Source organism: Sorex araneus, chromosome 6 (assembly GCF_027595985.1).
Source record: "Sorex araneus isolate mSorAra2 chromosome 6, mSorAra2.pri, whole genome shotgun sequence".
Lineage (NCBI taxonomy): Eukaryota > Metazoa > Chordata > Mammalia > Eulipotyphla > Soricidae > Sorex > Sorex araneus.
The window spans coordinates 32,374,779-32,395,672 of NC_073307.1; the positions used below are offsets into that span (position 1 = coordinate 32,374,779).

Genomic DNA, 20,894 nt, shown 5'->3' on the forward strand with positions numbered 1-20,894 from the left:
CTTTAAATTCTCAAAGATTTCTGTAGTGTTAAATATTTATATTTGACCACATATTTTCTCTGGACAAGGTTTTTTCTCTTTTTCTGGGGTGGTGGTGGTGGTGGTGGTGGTGGCCACATCCTCCCGAAAAAACCTGGTTTTTTTTGGTGTGGTACTGGGGATCAAACCCAGGTCAGCCATAAGCCAGCCGAGTGTCCTGTCTGCTACACTATCTCTTAGGTCCCCAGTTCCTTCCGATATGAATTGCAAATTCAATGGTATCTCTTGGCAAGGTCTCTCTTCCCCTAACAGACTGAAAAAAATGTTCTCATCCTGGAATAACCTGGATAACAGGTTTAGAATGACAGATACAGTAATGAATATGTGTGTTTTTCTTTAATTTACCCTTGACCACCAAGTTTTCTTTTTAATCAGCACTCCAGGGGTCTCCTGACCAGAAGCCTGAGCTTCTTACCCAACAATGCTACCTCTAGTGCATCCTCTACCATAAAATTTCTGAATTCTCTCACCTTGAAGGTAGCAGCTACAATATTGTTCAACATTATAGTTCCACTTGAAAGATCATCTTGTTTCTTTACAATTCTTGCACACACCCCCACTTAGAGTTAAAAAAAAAAGGAATACTAACATATTAATATCTTGTGTTGAGGTATTATTTATTTGTGACTTATTTACATACTTACAGAATTGTTTTTAACACATCATATCCTGCATAGTACCTTAAAAATGAACACTATTCTGGAAGTAAAAAAAACCGAGTTTCTTAGTAATTTGTCCATAAACCCAACATCTTTTAAAACACAGTATATGTATCAATTTGGTTTCAGACAACACAAATTCCTGTGCAGAATTTTTTTTAGATAAGAAAAAAAAGTAAGTACACATATTAAAGTAATTTAGTTGACCCTGAGTATATTTCTCATTTGCATATTTCTGAACAGATATACATCATAAGCTTTTGCCAGTACTCATTTAATTATACTACCCTAACTCCACTTCATTTATATTCATTCCCCTCAATTTTCCAGCTAATGAATAACCTGAAAGAAAGAACAAAGAATGGGGAATAACGGTAAGAAACTCATATAACCAGTCACTTGCCAACTCCACATGACAATGCCAGGGTGACCTTGCTTGAATGGAAGCCTGAGCACCTTCTGTCAACAGAGGCTGATAGAAATGTTCCTAACTGTCCTGTTCTTAATACAAAAGGTGTATAACATTAAAAACTAATTAAATATGTAGTTACTGGTACATTTTTCAGAAATCACAAACCCAACCAAAACAACTGTGTTAAAGATGGGCTTTTCCTAAGATGGTTGAAGAAGGAAAAAAGCAAATAGCTTCCAGTGTGACTCATCCTTTAAAATGCTAGTGTGGGAGTTAGAAGGGAGGAAAGGAACGGGAAGAAGCCAGAACTAGGCAACCCTGGAAGACTCGGAAAGGAACGGAAGACATTGTGCTGCTGATTCGTATCAAGTCAAAAGCCAACACACACACAAAAGGTGACTAGAGCTGCTGTAGTGTTACTATGTAGAAGTAACTTTTCTCACCCATGGACAATGGTGAAGTCAAAGCATGACAAAAGTAGAGGCCGGGAAAACTGAGCATGTGCAATCAGTCATGCTCTGATGCCTTTCAAAGATAACTGTGGGCCAAAAAAAGATTCAGAGAGCAGAACCAGATCATGTACTTATCTTTTCCATCTGTGCTTTCCTAGTCCTCACCCACTCACACTGTTCCAAAGAGCAGAAGGCTTACCAAATGACCAGGTGCAGAGAATGAGCTGGCTCCAACCAAGCCAGAGAACTCTACCATTGCTATTTAGGGATTCTAGGAAACTGCAACCTGGTGGGGTGCCATTGTTTGTGGTTCTATGAAAACAGCTCTCAAATATGGTAACAACCTTCAAATAAGGCATTTGAGGCTTTGTAAGAAGAAAGGTTGAAATGTGGAATTTTTAGGAGCTGCAACATTCCCTTTAAATGAGGGAAACTATCAGAAACTCTTAAGTTGGGGCAGACTGCTCTAGTGTCTTGTCAGGAGAATGCCATGATAAAGTACCCTTAAAAAGGGGTAAATAGGGGGCTGGAGTGATAGCACAGCAGGTAGGGCGTTTGCCTTGCCTGCGGCCAACCTGGGTTCGATTCCCAGCACTCCATATGGTCTCCTGTGCACCACCAGGAGTAATTCCTGAGTGTAAAGCCAGGAGTAAGCACTGTGCAACGCTGGGTGTAACCCGCGCCCCTCCCCCCCCAAAAAAAGAAAGGGTAGATAGAGGCTTTTCTTAGCCATAAAAGTTGGAAAAAGCACAGAGGTAGAGCTCCATAAACACCACGCAGGTAGGAAAGTTCCTGTCCCCATTAGGTCATAGTAACTGCTGACTTCTCTCACTGAGCCATTTTCCACATTACTTAGAAATTAACATATACCATAGTATGATGAGACTGACTTATTTTTTCTCATCTGTAAGCAAAGAAATAGCAGAAATCAAGTGCTTGAATCAAGAACAATAAACAGCAAACCATACATGTACTGATGAGTGCAGGACAAGTGCCTCAACACCTTTTATAAAACTCAGATTGTGCAGATTCTTTTACATCCAAAGAATTGTATGGAGTAGTAAGTAAAAATTAAGTTACATATACATAAGAAATTCTTCAAAAAGTCATATGAACGTATATATAGAGTTCAATGGACAAACTAATTCTGATTTTATCAATCCCCAAATGGTAAAATATATTATGGGTGGGGGAGAAGCTTTCATTAGATATAATGGACTAAATAAACCAAATTGAATATAGTTTCTCTGAAAACTTTCATAAAAAGGAAACGCAGAATGGCTTAAGTTTAGAAAAGCAGCGCTTATGGGAAACTACGAATAATCTTATTTAAAATAAGAGATACATAAATGGTCTCTGAATTGGAAGAATGAGTATAAGCAGAAATGATGGACGTACAGAATAGTATTACATGAAAATAACATTCTTCTGGTTAAAATACATTTGAATCACGTTCCACTTAGGTATCATATAGCAACGAAAGAAAAAAACGCAAGACTACACTGTGCATAGCGTAAATCTGTGAAGCAGCAAAAGTCTCTTGTGCATCTATATGGCCACAGATGATGAGTTTTGTTATTCTGGCCCATGTTCAAATCTGCACTGAAACACAGGCTTCTTGTGGCCACTTGTTGAACATAAAGTTCAGCATCAAGCCTGAGATCAGTGCACACACATACCCCTTCAGAGATTAAACATGAATGAAAAGAAACAAAGCTTTTAAGGAATAGTCAATAAACATGTTAAGTCTTACACCAAAATAATCAAGTATTTATCATTAAGTTAAAGGTCACATAGCACACAAAGTTGTATCTTATAAATTTGGTGTATCAAATTGTCTTATAAAAATATTTATATATTTTCTTTGAGAACTGGTATGTAAAATTGTAAAAAGGACCTATCTCTTTCCATCTACTGGAATGACACCAGGCCCTTCTATAAAGAGAAAAAGCAGCGCCTACAGGGAAACTATGAAAACGGTGAGATGCACCGACACTCGGGCCACGGGAAGGGCCAATCTCTCTTCCCCCTGGAGCCCCGAGTGAGGAGTCTGGCTGTGCCTTGGCGCTTTCTCACATGGGCCGGGGCGGCAGGCGCTGCTTGTACATGCCAGCGATGGCCTTGGCCGCGCTGTAGATCATCTGTCGGCGAGACATGCCAGTGAAAGCCATGTGCCAGTCAGTCCGGCTGATGTTCACCAAACTTTTTTCCAGGACTTCGCCCACTGTCACCAGAAGGCCTGACCATCTCAGATTGTAGTCCTGGGGAGTCAGACTTTGAGCCTATGGAAAGATGAGATTAGTATTAAAGCACATTTAAAACTGTCACTGGAACTGGCAATGTTGAAATATTTCAGAATCTCAAGTTACTTACATATATCATTTCTTTTAATATTTCAATATACAGTTTATGACTAGTCTTGAGATACACCATCAGTGTTGCCAGCTGTAGGAAGGCAGCCACACAGCATCACTTCGATAAGTATCTATTTATTTCAGTGTCCACATTAAATTCATGCTGCTGCTAAGATAATTGAAGTCTAATGACTCCATCTAACAGAGCAATAGGTGGTAGTGAGCATAAGTTCTAGTTTCTAGTCTCAGAGTCCCTTCAGGTTCCTAAAAATTAGTATTAAAATAAAAATATAATAATTTTTTAGAGCCACAAAACTATTAGAAAAAGGGAAACTGTATATTAAGGCTTCATCCCATTCAACTATGTAATTTGTAGAGGAGTATCCCAAGAAAGTTCATTCACATGTGAATCACCTAGTAAGACATTCTCAAATGAAAATTTAGTCCAGGTCATATTAAGCACTGCTAAGTCATTCACTTGCCCCAACCGCTATCTCTTTCCACATGCTCATGTGCTTCTTCAGGGGAGGAAAGAGGAGAAAGGACATTGGTTGCTAACTTGCAAGGTCTGCTCTTCTGACAAGTTCCTCAGTGATGCCCAGGAAGCTCAGTCAAGGAGTGTACTTTTGAAAAATAAGATCCTTGACAGTGATCAGCAATGATCCGGAAAAGGAGGATTTTTAGTGCCTGTATATGTGTGCTGGGGGAAGGGAAGGAGTGGTGGCAATTTATATTTCATCATTAATGTGCGAAACATTTTCTAGATCTCACTAATAATCTTGATTAATGCTGTCATTACCCAAAAGGACCGATTTACATCACTTTAACATTTCAAGATGGAGAAAAAGGAACAGAAGACCCTTTCAATGCTTCACAACGTATCACATTTCTTTCCAGTAGCAATAAACTATCTAGCAACAAACTAAAAACTGTTCTTTGCAGTGGTCGGGAAGAGACTGGGGTTGCCAAAGCTCTGAGAAGAGCCAGATAGTAAATACTCGAGGCCCTGGAGGTCAGCTGTTTGTGCAGCTGCTTCTGCACTACACAGAGGCGGCTTGAACATGAAGAGGCAAACGGGTGGCAAAGCCTGACAGACGAATAGGTAGACTTGACTGCAGGGCATGCTTTGACCACAGAATTAGATGGTGAACAAGGTGAGGCCCCCAACACTGAGCAGGCATCATGTGTTTCATCATTAGGACTAACCTTGCTTCGGTTTTCTAGTATATAAACACTCTTCTAATCCTCACTTGCTCAGGGGTCACACATGGTTAGTTCTCACAAGTATCTTTCGACTACTGAAATCCTTTACCCTCTTCTCTTTAATCTGTTTATATCATGAGTTCCATATATGGACTTAGTACTGATTTATAGGAAATGTGGATTTGATTTTTATCCCCCTGAAATGATGCCAGGTGACTCTGGGGAAGCCCTCGAGGAAGTTAAGAGGCTGGTAGTTAAGGAACCAAACCTGGGAAAGACGAGTGATGGAAACAACTGTTGGTGGCCTCTAATTGCCTACTTTGCCTGTGTGCTGATGCTGTCGGAGACCCCGCCCCAAGGATGTGGCCCCGAGCTTCCATGCTGGTGATCACATGGTACATTAGACCCGCAGGGACTGACTTCCCTGCCTTGCAGGGTACATATCCTTGCTGTTCCTGGGTTATATTCTTTTAGAATGACTGCTTGTCTTGTAAGGAAATGGATTTCCTCCAGAAGGGGGTGCTGGACCCCTGATTTAGAGATGGATAGTTGATCCTAAATAGAGGAGCTAACCTTGACTTGGGGTTGCCATCTACAGTGGAAAGAGACAGCTGTGGACTGAGCCCATAACCTGTGGGCTCTGACACTATTTCTGGGTAACAGTTGTCAAGAGCAGAATCGTACAACATCCAGCTGACATCCAGAATTACTTGGTGGTATGAAAAAACTCCTCCTACATACTGGGACTGGATCCAAAACCTAAATAGCTGGTGTTAGAAGTGGGATCTGGAAGGCTGGGGCAGCCCAGAATGGTCTGGGCAGAGAAATGATGAAGGGTGGTAGGATGGAGGAGCAGTGCTGGTTACCCAGTCATGTGGCGACCTGTGGACTGGAGAAGTCACTAAAAAGAGCAATTACCAGCAAACAGAGAGCTGGGTCAACTCCTGGAGAGGCGGTTTACTGGGTGTGATTTTTGGACAATCTCAGAGCAATCCTTCCACAGTGAAAATTGTGGAAGAACAAAAGAAAATGGCTCTAAGATCTTTAATTTCTATGAACAGTTAAAGTGGACAGAAGTTAGAACTAGGGGTAGAGCAGGAAGGGTTTGCTGATCTCATGCACTGGTCTGACAATATAGGCTATCCCAAAGGCAGGGGGAAGTTAGCTGCGTGTGTGGGGCAGTGGGACTATTTCCAAGAACTGGTGCTACAGTAAAGCAGGGCATGGGGATCGCCACCCAAAGAACTGCCATCCAGGGAGGGAAGATGATGAATCGAGATGGTCACGAGCATCTCTGTAGTGAGTGGACAGTGGGTACCACAGCAGAGATGTACTAAGTTCTAGACATATTTCTCAGAAGCGCAAAGTGCCAGTAAGAGCCGTGTGCCAACAAGAGCAACGGAGACTGATTCTAGCTATTGTGGGAGATGCCCTGGGGAGGAAGGCACTGGAGTAAGTCCATCAATAGGTCCACAGATCCCGACTGGGTGATTCTGCCCAGTGGAAGATGCAAATACTTGCTTGGAGTGCTGAGAAATACTGGTACAGAAGACAGTAGACCAACTTTAATCCTCAGCACCATTTCTTCAGAGCAAGGAAAACTATCTCAAGTGGGGAGGCCACGAGGGGTGTATATGCTGCCCTGGGTGCTCATAGCCCAGGACAGGGACTAAGGTGCTGCCTCAGGGGCCTGGTGGAGGTGGAGGTTCTCAGGCAGATCTGAAGGAGCGAGGAGGACGCTGATGGTATGACCGATTCTTGCCCAACAGGGAAGACCCTTGGTCCACTGCTGTTTCCCTCACTAAGTCATCTCTCAACTTCTCAGAACACCCTCTCTCCTGTGCATGAACCATGAAGTGAAGGCACAGCCTTTCCACTGGGCAAAAATGGTTCTGCAGCCAGAAGCTGTGACTATGATGCCCACACAGGTGCTGCCACACCCAGAGCCCAGTATTTTTTTTTCTTTTATTTCTTTTTGCTTTATGGGTCACACCCAGCAATGCTAAGAGGCTTCCTCCTAGTTCTGCACTCAAGAATTACTCCTGACAGTGCTCGGGGGACCATATGGAATGCCAGAAATCAAACCCGAGTCAGCTGTGTACAAGGCAAATGCCCTACCCGCTGTACTATTGCTACAAGCCTAGCAATGGTCTTTTTCAAAGATGGAAAGTTTGGACACAATGGAGAGGTGTTCTGGGTTTTCAGAGAATACTTTTGACACGATAAGGGAAACCAGGTATCAGACATCCTAAAAAGGGAAAGCTACACACAGCTGCTTTGGGAAACTGCAGGAACAATTTCATACACTAGGATGATGGAATATGCTAGTATCCATAGTATAAATAGTACTTAAACTATTTTATTATGAGATACATGTTTAGAGAGGGAACCCAAACAATGATACTGTCAATTATCATAAATATTTGTAATATATGGTTTTTGCACCCATTTTTGGCACAGAGTGCAGAAAATCTAAGGAATTCCGTGGGGTGAGCAGGGTCTTTGATTATGATAACGAGGTGATTATGATAATAAGGTAACTTTGGACGCAATCTTACATAACCTAAGCCTGTGGAGCTGCACGCCTAGGAGAAAAAAACCTTGATTAGTGAGTTGGAACTTTTGTCAATGTCTCAAAATCCAAAAGGATGGGTTTGGAAATCTTCTAGGCTCGTACATTCATTAAGATTTGGAGACAGGGTCCAAACACTGTATGCCCTTCCCAGACCTTGCCTTATGTACGTCCTTCATCTGGCTATTCTCAAACACCCCCTTTTTAAAAGGTGCTCTAGTGAGTATACTGATTTCCTGAGGCCGGGAAGATTGTTTGAAGTTCTGTTGCATACACAGCAGCTAAGTCAAGTACTTAGTCAAGGACTAAGCAACTGAACTATGGGATCTCATGTTCTCTCCCCCCTCAAGTGTCAGAAATGAGTTCAATTGTGGAAAACTCAGCTGGGTGCTGGAGAATTACTTAGTGGTAAGAGAAACCCTTGGAAATAGTTCAACCTGGAGGTTAATAGTGTCCAGCCTGGAGGTCTTGAAATGCTATACTTTTTGATCATCAAAATATTCTTAAATGGTCAATTTTTCTTATCCCCACCCCAATTGTTATAACAGTATGCATTAATGTTAACATCAAATTCTCAGAATCAATTTTCAGTCCCCTCGCTAAGCAATACCCCAACACAGTGTCACAGGTTATTTTGGGGGAGTCTAAGAAGTACACAACAAATATGTAAGATCACACAATAAAATTCTCAGGAGAAAATCCAGTAACTATCAACTAAGATATAGTTTTGAAGTAAAACTGAACAATGTACAAAAGTATAAATGCGATGAAAACTTTATGACAGGACAAAGTTGAAACTATGTAAGCTAACCATATTAAAGTCTGCAGCAAGTCTAAAGACATTTACCTATGGTTTACTAAGGTTTCCAAACTGTTTCTTAACAAGTTTCTACATCCTACTATGAACAGGAGGAAGATCAAGTCCAAGGAAAGGAAATGGTGCTGGGTAAACAAAACATGAGATAAATAAAGGGAAAGTAAATGAACAGAAAACCAGCAGAAAAGGTAAACCTTTGTCTCATCCTAGGGTAGTAGGGAACAAGGTGTTAACTATTTGTTTCTTTCACATTATGCCAACATGGCAATTTGTAATAATTAAAAGCATATCAACAGTGAGCCCCCAGCTGTATGTGCCACGTAATGGTGTCTCTTCCTTTCAAAGACAGCCAGAAAAGTAGGAACTAAAATAACATGGAAGGAATAGAAAACCAAGAAAGAAGGGGGGGCGGAAATAGGGAAAGAGTAAAGCAAAATGTCCTATTTATGGTGAAAAAGACAAGAAAACTAACCTGCTGTACAAATTCCAAAGGTATTGGTGTGGCCTGTGTAAATGTTTCTAGATGAATGCCATGGACAGGATCTTCAACTATCACACAACCAATGTCAAACCACCTGTAATGGAAAATGAGTTAGTTTATATGCCAGTTACTTTTCTTGCTAAGATGAAAGAAAAAGTATGGAAATAAAGGTTCTCAAATGTACAAGAGAAGAACTTACTTATGTGAACAAGAAAAATTTATTAGGAAAAACAACATGTTCCTAGTATAAGCTGGATGAATTAAACAGTTTATTTTTCAAGGGTGAGTGAAAGACCTGCATTTGATCCCAAACGCACTCAAACCTCCCTCCGTCTGTGAGACTAAAAGATGCCCACTAACCGATTCCACACACGCCCCCACCCTCCACTGCTGTTCATTAGATGAAATAGTAAACATTCCTCAAAATTACCTGAAGACTCCAGAGTTCCTTATGTTTTTCAAAGAGTGTCTTTACCCTATCACTGCAAGTCTGGTAAACAAAGACTTTACAATAATCACAATTTTGTATACTGAAGGGAAAAAAAAAAAAAGTAAAGATAGTGTAATACTAGGGGGGTTGACATAAGAACCCTCAGAAAGTAAAAAGCACATAAACTAGTCAAGAAAAGGGAGAGAAAATGGGGTAGAAGCAATATTTTAGACATACAATGGTGAAGTACTTTTCAAAACTGATGAAAACACATTAGTCTGAATAAAAGCAGAGCAAACTGACCAAAAAAAAAAAAAATCAAAACCAAAACAAACGACAGGCTTTTTTTAATGAAACCATGAGAAAAACTTCACAGAAACAATGGAAGTCAGAATACTACAATGCCATCTTTAAAATGCAGACAGAAGAGACCTGCTACCTGCAATACCTTAAAAAGGTCTTGTTGGCTTTAATGAGGCAGTAAATGACCATAAAGAGGACAAAATAGCAATAGTTAGTTCCTTGGTACTTGCACAGAAAGTTTCTCAGCCTCAAGTTCAGCGCTCATCAAGCTATCCCCAAATAAGTTCATTTACTCTGTCCAATGCACACCTAAAGTGAGAATTTCTGACTCTAGAGTATACCTTACTCACCCACCTACCTATTTGCCACTTTTCAGGCCTTAACCATTCTTCAAACTCCAGCTGTGGTCCTAAGAATCTCAGCTTCCACCCCCACTATTACTTCCACTGTAACTGTAGATAGATATTTCCTATCAGGGAAAAACCACTCTTGTTTGTGGGCCATGCCCGGAAGTGCCGGGGACTCAAACACATTCAGCTAGGTGCACGGCAAGTACCTTAACCCATGTTCTATTTCCTCTAGTCCACCAAAAAACTTTTTTTTTTTGCTTTTTAGGTCACACCCGGCAATGCACAGGGGTGCAAAACTCCTGGTTTTGTACTCAGGAATTACTCCTGGCATTGCTCAGGGGACATATGGAATGCTGGGAATCGAACCCAGGTCGGCCTCGTGCAAGGCAAAGACCTTACCCACTGTACTATCGCTCCAGACCCACCCCCCCAACCACATTTTAAAATCACATAAAACTTTTCACCTGGGGCCAGAAAGATAGTACAAGGGTTAAGGTATTTGTACAAGGACAGCCCAGGCTCAATCCCTGGCACCAGGGGCTCAAAACAAACAAAACCCCGAAATCCAGAAAAACTTTCCATTTGCATTTTCTCTTCCAACTAATCTGCCTTGATTTGAAGAACAATTTTGTATACAGCCTGTAAGTATTCAGACAGTATTATTTAATATTGGAAAAGGAAACCATGAATGAAAAGACACATGTGATTATAAAGGAAATTAAATTTCAGCAACTGGGAAATTAGTTGAGTATAAATCAACTAGTAAATCAACTGAGATTTTAAAAAAAGAGAAAAAAGGGGAAAAAACAGATATTAAAAGTATAATATCCTAAAACCAATAAGGCATTACACTGGCTGGCAACCAGATACTTTCCAAACTAAAGAGAAGCAGTACCCATTGGAAGCCAAACCCGGTGTGACACCAGGACCTCCTGCTCACGATCCATTATGTCACTTTGTTTGCAGTTGTGGCCAATTACACTAACACACTATTGTAATTTTGTTGTAATGTTGTTAAGTCAAATGACTATTAATGCCATCCAGACACTCAAGTGAAAAGTTTAGGTGGCATTGATAATCTTCACTTGAAAATGAAAAGGGATATTAAAAGATAGAAATGTAGCTGATTTGCACAGAGCACATAACTCGGTGGGTAAACCAACTGGATCAGAAAGAACCTGTTTCTCTGATTCTACGGTGGGATTCACTTTTGGGGAGCTATTCAGTGTGAAGCCCCGGGCCCAGTTATCTCTCACTGCTTAGAGAAAGGACAAGCCTCTTACTTGTCTGGCAGCAATTCTGCAATGAAGTTTTCTACTGAGACAGCAGTCTGTTTTTCATGGATCACTCCACTGCGACGCAAGCTATCTATCCGCTCCTGGGCGCCCTGAACAACAACAGTGCAGTTAGAAACCAGTTCAAATGATTCCTATTAAATGTACTGTACATATTTATGATAACACAATACACAAATACATTTATACACAAACATGTCGCCATTATAAACATTCAGGTAATACAGAAGAAAAGTCCGACTGGGTCTCCCTCAGTAGAGATGCTTTAAGTGCTCATTTCAAATTATTCCCACGTGCATCATTTTTAGGGGCTGCTGCTGTAAAATGAATTATTTTCTGTTCTAACTGATTATTATCGCTAATTTAAGGAAACTTCCTTGTAATCTGATTAACAACATGTTACTGACTAAATGTCTTTTTCAATTTTAGTAGTTTTTTAGTTGATTCTGAGATTTTCTAGGTTTAGTTATGCCAACAGTAACATCTTTAAATCAGTCTTAAATACCAAAATGAGTTATTTTTTGAAACTGCGAAAGTAATTAAATTTAAGCATAGCCATTTTTCTGAATACCATTTCTCAAAACTGAGAGTTGCAAATACTATATAGGTAATTCAAAATATTTAGCTCTTTTTCTATATCTATATACATATATATAAACTACTCTTAAAGAAAAAAACTCTAGATTACAAAGGGCAGGTTTTTGTTTAGCACTTTTATCTGAACCACTTCATAAACAGTAAACAGTAATTTTTATTTCTGAATAAAACCAGTCATGTTTAAAAATACTTATTTTTAATATAAGCACAGCAAAAGGTGAATAAAATTATGTGGTCAATTTATGTTAAAATAAAATTAAGGAAAGAGGAGCACTTCTAGACACGAGTATTTCAGGAACTGAAAAAAGTAACTATAAAAAATGGGTAAGCCTGGGGCTGGAGTGATAGCACAGCGAGTAGGGTGTTTGCCTTACACGCGGCCGACCGTGTAAGGTTCGATTCCCAGCATCCCATATGGTCTCCTGAGCACCACCAGGAGTAATTCCTGAGTGCAGAGCCAGGAGTAACCCCTGAGCATAGCTGGGTGTGACCCAAAAAGCAAAAAAAAAAAAAGGGGTAAGCCAATTTAAGACATGAGCTTAAAGAAAATTTAAACATTAAGATGATTTACAACAAAACAAGGACTACTTTGTTCCAGCCAATGGTTTGAGAATGGAATTCTGCATTATGATAGCATCTCAGAACTGAAAACAATAAAAGCTCCTACAGCACACACTGAAAGCATGTCCTGAGTAATTTATTTCAGAAATTAAATTTTGATGCATCTCTGTAAATGCTTAGAAGTGAACTATATTAGTATTTAATAAATGTAAGCTGTAAAACAGGCTCATAATTATGACTGTTTTAAATAAAATTAATGCTTGATAAGAGTTTCAGAAGGCTCTTATCTGCTAATTTATTTCCTTAAAAAAATTCTTAGGTTTCTAAGAAAAGTTAAATCTAGTTCACACAAATCATTCACCTTAAGTAAAACCTGATGGAGGAAAAAACTGGGTGAAATTTTAATAGCCCAGGATTCTACATTTACTTCCTTCTCATTAGCTCCCTCTACTGTTTAAAGAGAACACAGCTGATAAAATCCACTGAATTCAAGGAAATTTAATTTTAAGCTCATATTAAGTATGGAATGAACCCATATCTAAATTTGAAGGTCAAATACCAGTGGCAATAGTCTGCCAAATACTAAAATCATAATATAAATACAATACTTACCTCTACCAGAAATTAAAAATCTCCATCTGTTTTTCAAGTTTAGTATGTACTGATTTTAAATATCCTCTATGTAAAATATTGTATTGATATATATTAATATTTATAGTAACAAAATTCTTTAGACCCATTTTTTACTCATTTAAAAAAATCAGAATGTAAAAGCAAGTTTTCACAGTCAACACATTATCTAACATCATTATTTATACTATCTAAAATTTAATAAGCTCTATATAAAATAAATGTTATCTTAGAAACATCGTTTTCTTCTTTTCATAACATTCCAGTGAAAAATACATTCAGAACAGTTATTTTTCTTAAGAATAGTCACCCTGGATCTGGAGAGATGGTACAGCAGGTAGGACACTTGCTTTGCATATACCCAACACAGCTTCAATCCCTGGGACCCCATATGATTCCGAGCACAGAGCCAGGGGTAAGCCCTGAGCACTGCCAAGGGAGGCCCAACAGACTGCTTCCTGAAAGATCTCACCTTAAAATAAGAGACAAATTCAAGTTCTAACTCCTCAGATTTTGTGTCCCTTAAAAGCCCCCCCCCAAAAAAAACAACCTCCACATCACATTAATACATCACAATTCAGACAGTTCTTGCTCTAGCCAAACTTCAATAAAATGCACTATTTCCTTAGCCTATCTTTTTTTCCACGGGGAGGCATACTCAGCAGGGTTCAGAGGGCCAGAAAAGGTGCCAGGGATGAAACCTGAGGTCACTGAGTGCAAGGCAAGAGCTCTACCCACTGTACTATCACTCCTAGCCCTGTTCAGTATTTTCTTAGCTCGGTCACTATGTCTTTTATCCTGGTTACCCTCTAGAAGTCTACCTGCCCAGATCTAATAAAAACTTTCCATTTTTCAAAGAATTCGAAGTACCAAACAGCTAAGTACAACCTCAAACTAGACACCTGACTTGTTCTGGTCACCCAAATAGTGGAGCTCAGGGAACCGTATGGGCTGCCAGGGATTCAAACCAGGTGTGCAGCATGCAAGGCAGGTACTATACTGCTGTACTACCTCCTCAGTCCTGGAATGTGTGTTTTAAAAGAAATACCTACATACTTAATTTATAGGGATGGGAGAGAAAGAGCACAGGGCTAAGACCCACGCAGTCTCTAGAAGAACATGGCCCCCAGTGCTGCACGGGCCCTGCTGAGACCAGCACTGCAGCCTCACAGCCTCAGGCCACAATGAGCTGTGCAGGAGAAGGGGAGCACAGGGAATGGCCCCCAGGCTCCTAAAGCACTTCTTTAGAAACAACCCCAACCTACATACACACACAAATTCCAATTTATATGAAGTACTACAGTTACTGGAAGAAGAACTTCAAATCATGCAGTACTGAGAGAATTGAAAATAATATATCAATGAAAATTTATCTAGTGACTAATAATCAGTACAACTTGGATTTTCCCTAATAAAATGCGCTGTTAACTTTCTCATTCTATTGCTTTACATTTAATGACTACAATTATGTACAATAACCACATAAGTTCCTGATCACTGGGCTCTCAATATATAGATTACTCAAAGCTGATATAAAATAACATGATCTTTCAGAATGCATTTCTCTTACAAGTACAACCTATCCTTATTATTCATGATTCTTTATCTGCGAACTGAGCTACTTTTTTAATTTTATTATAGCCTCAATATTGAATGTACACAGCCTCAAAAAATTATCAGAATTGCCCGATAAGAAAACCATCTAAGGGTGAATAATGCAGTCCTCTGCCCTTGCTTGAGCTCACACTTAACTCAAGCATCCTTCTTGCGAACTAATTACCGAATTTCCATGTTTTGGTGCTTTTTGTTGATTTTGAAATCCTAATTACATGCCTCAAGTTTCGGGATCAGAAATCACTAATGACCAAACAGGTAACAACTCTATCTGATCCCCTTTCAGTCTGTGGAGAATAACTGGAAACATGTTCTGCAAAAGAACATTACTTAGTGATCAGGACGTTTGATTTAATCAGCTTCTTATACAAATTCTCCCAGCTGTCTCTTGTGACAGGGCTTTAGACTCAAAGTGGTGAGAGGTGTGTGTTTCTTAGTCAAGGTGATGAGAAAAGAGACAAGAGTCACTCCAGTTACAGCGTGATTACAGACAGAAGCTGGGCAAGCAGAGGGCAAGTTCTTCCAAATTATTTGGGTCTGCTCAGACCTTGAACTCTCCAGCCATCACTAAGACCTCTCTATCCCGTCAGGCTGGGAACCACTGTTTGATCGTAAAGGTGCTAGTCAAGAAGAGCCACAGCGCACAGCTGCAGTCCCACTTTGGGACAAGTCTCTACTCTCATCAGGCTGAAATGGGCATCCCACAGAGATTCAAGCAGACTCCAGAGGGACCACGTCTTCTGTGTCAGAGTGTTTACTTGAGGAAATAAAATTTTTAAACAGACCCTGGCATTTTGAATTCTGTTGTTTGGGATTTTAAACCAAGAAATCTAATACAACTGTTAAATCATTTATTTTAAAGAACTGGTGTAAGAATTTATGTCTGTGAATAAAACAAAATCCCTGTTCTTATGAAACTTGATTCTAGTGGGGGAAAAAGCATTAAGATATGTGGAGGTAAATGAGGAATCAAAGCACTGAGAGCAAGAGGAGTGAAAGCAGGGCGGGAAGGCCTCACTGCAGAGGCAAACAGGAGCTGAGGTCAGGGAGTCAGACGTGCAGGAACAGGAGGGAAGGGAGTCCCGTCCCGGGGAGGGAAGAGCAGAGGGGGACCCTTAGGAGCAGAGTGTACTGGACAGCTGAAAGCGCTGCAAGGGGTCAGCGTGGCTGTGCGGGGTGAGCAGAGGGAGACTCAGAGAGGCAAAACGAGGTTTAGGGTACTGCGCGGAGAGCACTGAAAGGCACAGCACCGTGGTCTGACCTCAGAAAGCAGCACAGAGAAGGCACCAAGGCTCTGAGCCACTCCATGCTCCGGGAGGGAGGTGACAGCGGAAGAAATGGAGGAACCAACTACGGCAGCAGTGGAGAGGAGCGAGCACTCGGCAGCCCAGGGAAAGGTATGGCACCTTCCAGGTTTTCTCTGCAAGCCCGTGTTCTTCCTTGAACATGTGTCTTGCTTGTCTCTATGTATTTTTGCTGGCTTTTCCACTCTGGAGAAGCCGAGTTCTCTCTTGAACATCTTTCTCTTCACATCTAAGTAAGTTTCAATAAAAACTAATTTGCTATACACATACACTCACTCTCACACACACACACACACACACACACACACACACACACATACATACACAAACACACACAGTCTGGTACGTTCTAGCAAAATTTTAAAAGTATCACAGTGGACACTGGTAGGCCAAATGCTCTGGGGTGCCCTGGTGAGCTGGGCATCGTCTGAGGGCTCAGAGTGTGAAGGGAAGCATCGGACAGTGCTGGCAACTCTGCCAAAGCAGTATCACGAAACAGTAAGGTGGAAAGTGATGGAGGAAGTGAGATTAAAAAAAAAAAAGCAAGGTTTATTTTTGGATTTTAAGGTGGGAAAGGTTATTTTTAAGGTGATGATAAAAGAGAAATGTACGAAGGATGCAGAAGTCCCGCAACTGAGCAGGATACAGGGGGGCAGATGGAAGGCACAGTGGTGGGACACTGGCAGTGGATTCATTTTATGTCTACAGAGGACAAATGCTCTCACTGTAACAGAAGACAAGGTGGCAGCCCAGAAAATGTCTGAATGTGCTTAAGTAGCCAGTTTCCCTTCCAAATAAATTCTTTTATCTGTTCCTACAACGCAGGGATTCTCTACTGCCTCAATCACAAGGTCCTCCTCCCTCTGAGGTAAAACCAGGACAGCCAGTCGTTTGCTAAACAGGTTCCAGATGCTGTATAGAATATTTATTTAGAGGGGCTGGAGCAATAGCACAGCGGGTAGGGCATTTGCCTTGCACATGGCCCACCGGGGTTCAGTTCCCAGCATTCCATATGGTCCCCTGAACAAACTGCCAGGGGTAATTCTGAGTGCAGAGCCAGGAGTAACCCCTGTGCATCACCAGGTGTGACCCAAAAAAGCAAAAAAAAAAAATTTACTTGAAACTGTTCTATATATCCATATATATATATAGAGAGAGATATATACATATATGTATATATGTGTATATATCTATATATATATATATATATATATGTTGGTTATGCCAAAAAACAGTAACAATAAGTCTCTCAATGAGAGTCGTTACTGGTGCCTGCTCAAACAAATCAATGAGCAACGGGATGACAGTGACAGTGTTCTATATAGGCCAGTGTTCTATAATGCTGGCGAGAAATTGACAGCTGCTCATCCTAGAGGCAGTGTTTAAAGACACCAGAACCTGAAGTTTCGGTGACGGAGTTAAAAGAACAGGGAAAGGACGAGGAAAAGCCAGCAGAAGAAAGGCCTTCAGGATGAGGACCAACCCCTGCCTGGAGTCTCCAGACTTTCACCACTCTGGGAGAAAAACATCAATATCACGTTTATTAAGTGACAGTAATAAAAAGTGGAGGCAATTCAAGGGTTATCATTTCTGTCACTGACTGAAGACGACCTCTTCAACTACTTTCTCTTCATGCTCTCTGCATTGGTGCCACCTACCCATCTTTCCATAATCCAAACCTGTTTATGTTTCCTTTAAGTGAAAACTCCATCACCTTCGTAGCACAATAGAAGCTGAATTAAAGGCCACACTGACCACCATTTCAGTATGTAAAACCCATTATTTTTACATACTACATACCCAGTATGTAAAACTACATCTACTACTGTCCTAATAAAAGTATGCAAGCATACGGAAAACCACCATAAAATTATTATCGGAATTAAGGAAAAATTAAGTTTCCCCATCTTGAAATGATACTCAATTACTCACTTTTAAGCCAGCTGCATAGCCCACTGGCTGTGGGGCAATACTGGATTGTCCAGCTTCCCCTACAACCACTGCGAGGCCAAAGACCTCCTGGAAGGCATCCCGAACGGCAGCAACTTTTACATCTTTGTTTGAGGTCACTACGATATCCAGTTCACCTCCCGATTCTGCAAACACCAGAAGAAAATTTCAAATTTGATATTATTAAATTCTCATCATTACTATACATGGTACCAATTTACTTCGGAATTATTAACTTCACAAAATGATCAAAGACATAGACTAAAGATTACCTTATGAAGCTGAGAATGGCGGTTAAACTCTTGACAGGAAATATGGCTACTTAGTAATGATGTCAAGACTCAAACAGGAATCTATCAGAGAAAGAAATCTTCACCATACCATCTAAGTTAACCAGACAGTTTCACTTTCTAATCTAACACCTTATCCCAACAAGGCTGTCTCAAACTATCAACTTCTGAACTTTAAAAATGAAAATATATGTATTATCTGAAATAGTCTTATTTGCAAAATACCTCCTAATGGTCCCAATCCCATCTACCATAGAGCACAAATTCTGTATTTCATGAAATATTATCCCAAAATATATTAATATTCCCCCTAAAACTAGCATTCTGCAGTAACTCCCTCAGAACTTGGGACTGCTCACCAAATTTCTTTCTTGAAAAATAATACTGCATTAGGAAAGGCTCTGAGAAGTCTAACAAAAAAAAAATCAGTTTACTTTTCACATTTATATGAAACATAGCACAGTGGTAGGGCGTTCACCTTTCATGCAGCTGACCCGTGTTGGATTCCTCCGCCCCTCTCAGAGAGCCCGGCAAGCTACCGAGAGTATCTCACCCGAGTGGCAGAGCCTGGCAAGCTACCCGTGGCTTATTGGATATGCCAAAAACAGTAACAATAAGTCTCAAAATGAGAGAAGTTACTGGTGCCCGCTTGAACAAATTGATGAGCAACGGGATGACAGTGACACTAATTTCACAAAATGTGATCATGGACTACATTTTTAACACTTAGTAACAGTTCCTACGGCCAAAGAGATAGTATAGTGAATAGGGCACTTGCTTTACATGAAACCAACTTGGTTCTACTACACTCCTAAGCACTGCCAGGAGTGATCCTTCAGCACTGAGCCAGAGAGACCCCAATGTCTCTTTTTTCATTTTGTTTGGGAGCCACACCCACCAAAATATTCTAGTAACAGTTCCTAAAAAGTCTTCCATGGATCCAATATAGGAAATGTTATAGCAGTTATGTAATTTTTCACTATATCATTATTAATAATTCAGCCAAGTTTAATTTTCTTATTAAACTTTGGATACAAACATTTATTGCACTTTTAAGGCTGTAATACCCAATGACATTTTGGCTATTGACACTTTGGTTAATGAAGACAAACAGCTATTATTCAAAAACTTCTAATGCCATGTGAAGGCTATAGTTTCCAGTCCCTCATCTTTGGAACAATCACAGAAATCACACATCTGACTTTTCAAGTTCGAATTATACATTGAGGACACTAAAATGAAGAACCTTATTAATAAATAATTTGTCTGAGCTGAGGCACTTAATGAAGACTGTCATGAAATGTATTTTTATCGGAAAAATAGTGTAATTGTAGTAGTAAAACTTTTCTACCACACATTTCAATCATAAAACATAAGAGCATACACTAAAATGGATGTTTAAAATAAGTTCTACATCTACTACTGTCCTAATAAAAGTATGCAAGCATACGGAAAACCAAAAATACTATATACAATACCTTAAAACGTAAAATGACAAAAAAGTATCAAAATCTTTTAAAAATTGCCAATTCTTTTCAAAGCCTGGGTACTAAGTATTTGTCAATTTTGTTTTAGTCTTGTAGATGTTCCGACTGACAATATCCCATAGATTCCATGGTACTAGGAATTCAGAACTTAAACCTAAAGGCAATGGGGAGTGCAGGAGTGAAGTGAAGGACATAAGTTTTCCACACTATTTTCTCCACAAGACACACCTCCTAAGCATGCTTAGGTACAAAAAAAAAAAAAAAAAAAAAAAAGGGGCGGTCGTTGGTCAGAGAGAAAGCCCAAAGCACTGAGTGTGGTGTGTCAGGGGCCCAGGTTAATCCCTGGTACCACATGGTCTCCTTTCACTGAAAAAGAAACAAAAAGGTCTTGCTTTTCTGCCTGTTACTAAAGTGTGAGCTTTCCACATTTTATTTTATTTTTTTTGTGGTTAACTGGTTGAGATTACGTATATTATGCTAATTGCTAATAACAGAAATCTTATTTTGTATCTTTCTCCTCCAACCCCTTGGTCTTTGGGTCTTTTTCATGAAGTCATGCAGACTGCTGGCTTTAGAGACAGCCCTGGCTTTGAGTCCTGACTTTATCATTTTCTGGAGGAACCACTGAACTTATTTCCTGAGAAAGAAATACTTGCCTCCTCACAGGACTGCTCTAAGGATTAAGTCATTGTCCATGGAAACTAACAATTTCTTACCCACATTCAAAATGAAGAGTTTGTGAAGAAAATGTATGGGGCAGGGATTATGTCAAAATTATTATGAATATATGAAGTTAAGGTATGTACTGAGTCAAATTTCTGAAGCCTCTGGCTGTTACAAACACAAAGATCAATTTAGCTGCCTTAATTCCTCATTCAACTTACTACTTCAAGAGGCAAAGTATGAAAAACAGTGAGCAGGCACTTAGTCTAGATCCAGCAGACTGTGAGGCCCCTGAGTTCCCAAAGCTAAAACCCACACATACAGCACTAATGAAAATTAGAGTCTGGCAGAACAAGCATTTAATAAATGATAACTGCCACCATAGTCAGGTTCTGTATTTTGACTTTACTTAATAGTAAACTACCAACACA

At 40.0% G+C, this 20,894-nt stretch overlaps 1 protein-coding gene across 1 annotated transcript in view; it reads right to left on the minus strand.

Annotated features, from left to right (window-relative positions):
• Positions 1–637: 637 nt before the first annotated feature.
• Positions 638–20,894, minus strand: part of PRRC1 (proline rich coiled-coil 1) — a 34,823-nt gene continuing 14,566 nt past the window's right edge. Inside the window, exons 6-9 of the mRNA XM_004609825.2 lie at positions 18,006–18,169; positions 11,356–11,459; positions 8,981–9,083; positions 638–3,844 (exon numbers count right to left, since the gene is read on the minus strand). Of these exons, the coding sequence (XP_004609882.1) occupies positions 3,635–3,844; positions 8,981–9,083; positions 11,356–11,459; positions 18,006–18,169 (581 nt within the window). The 3' untranslated portion in view covers positions 638–3,634. The remainder of the gene's footprint in view (positions 3,845–8,980; positions 9,084–11,355; positions 11,460–18,005; positions 18,170–20,894) is intronic.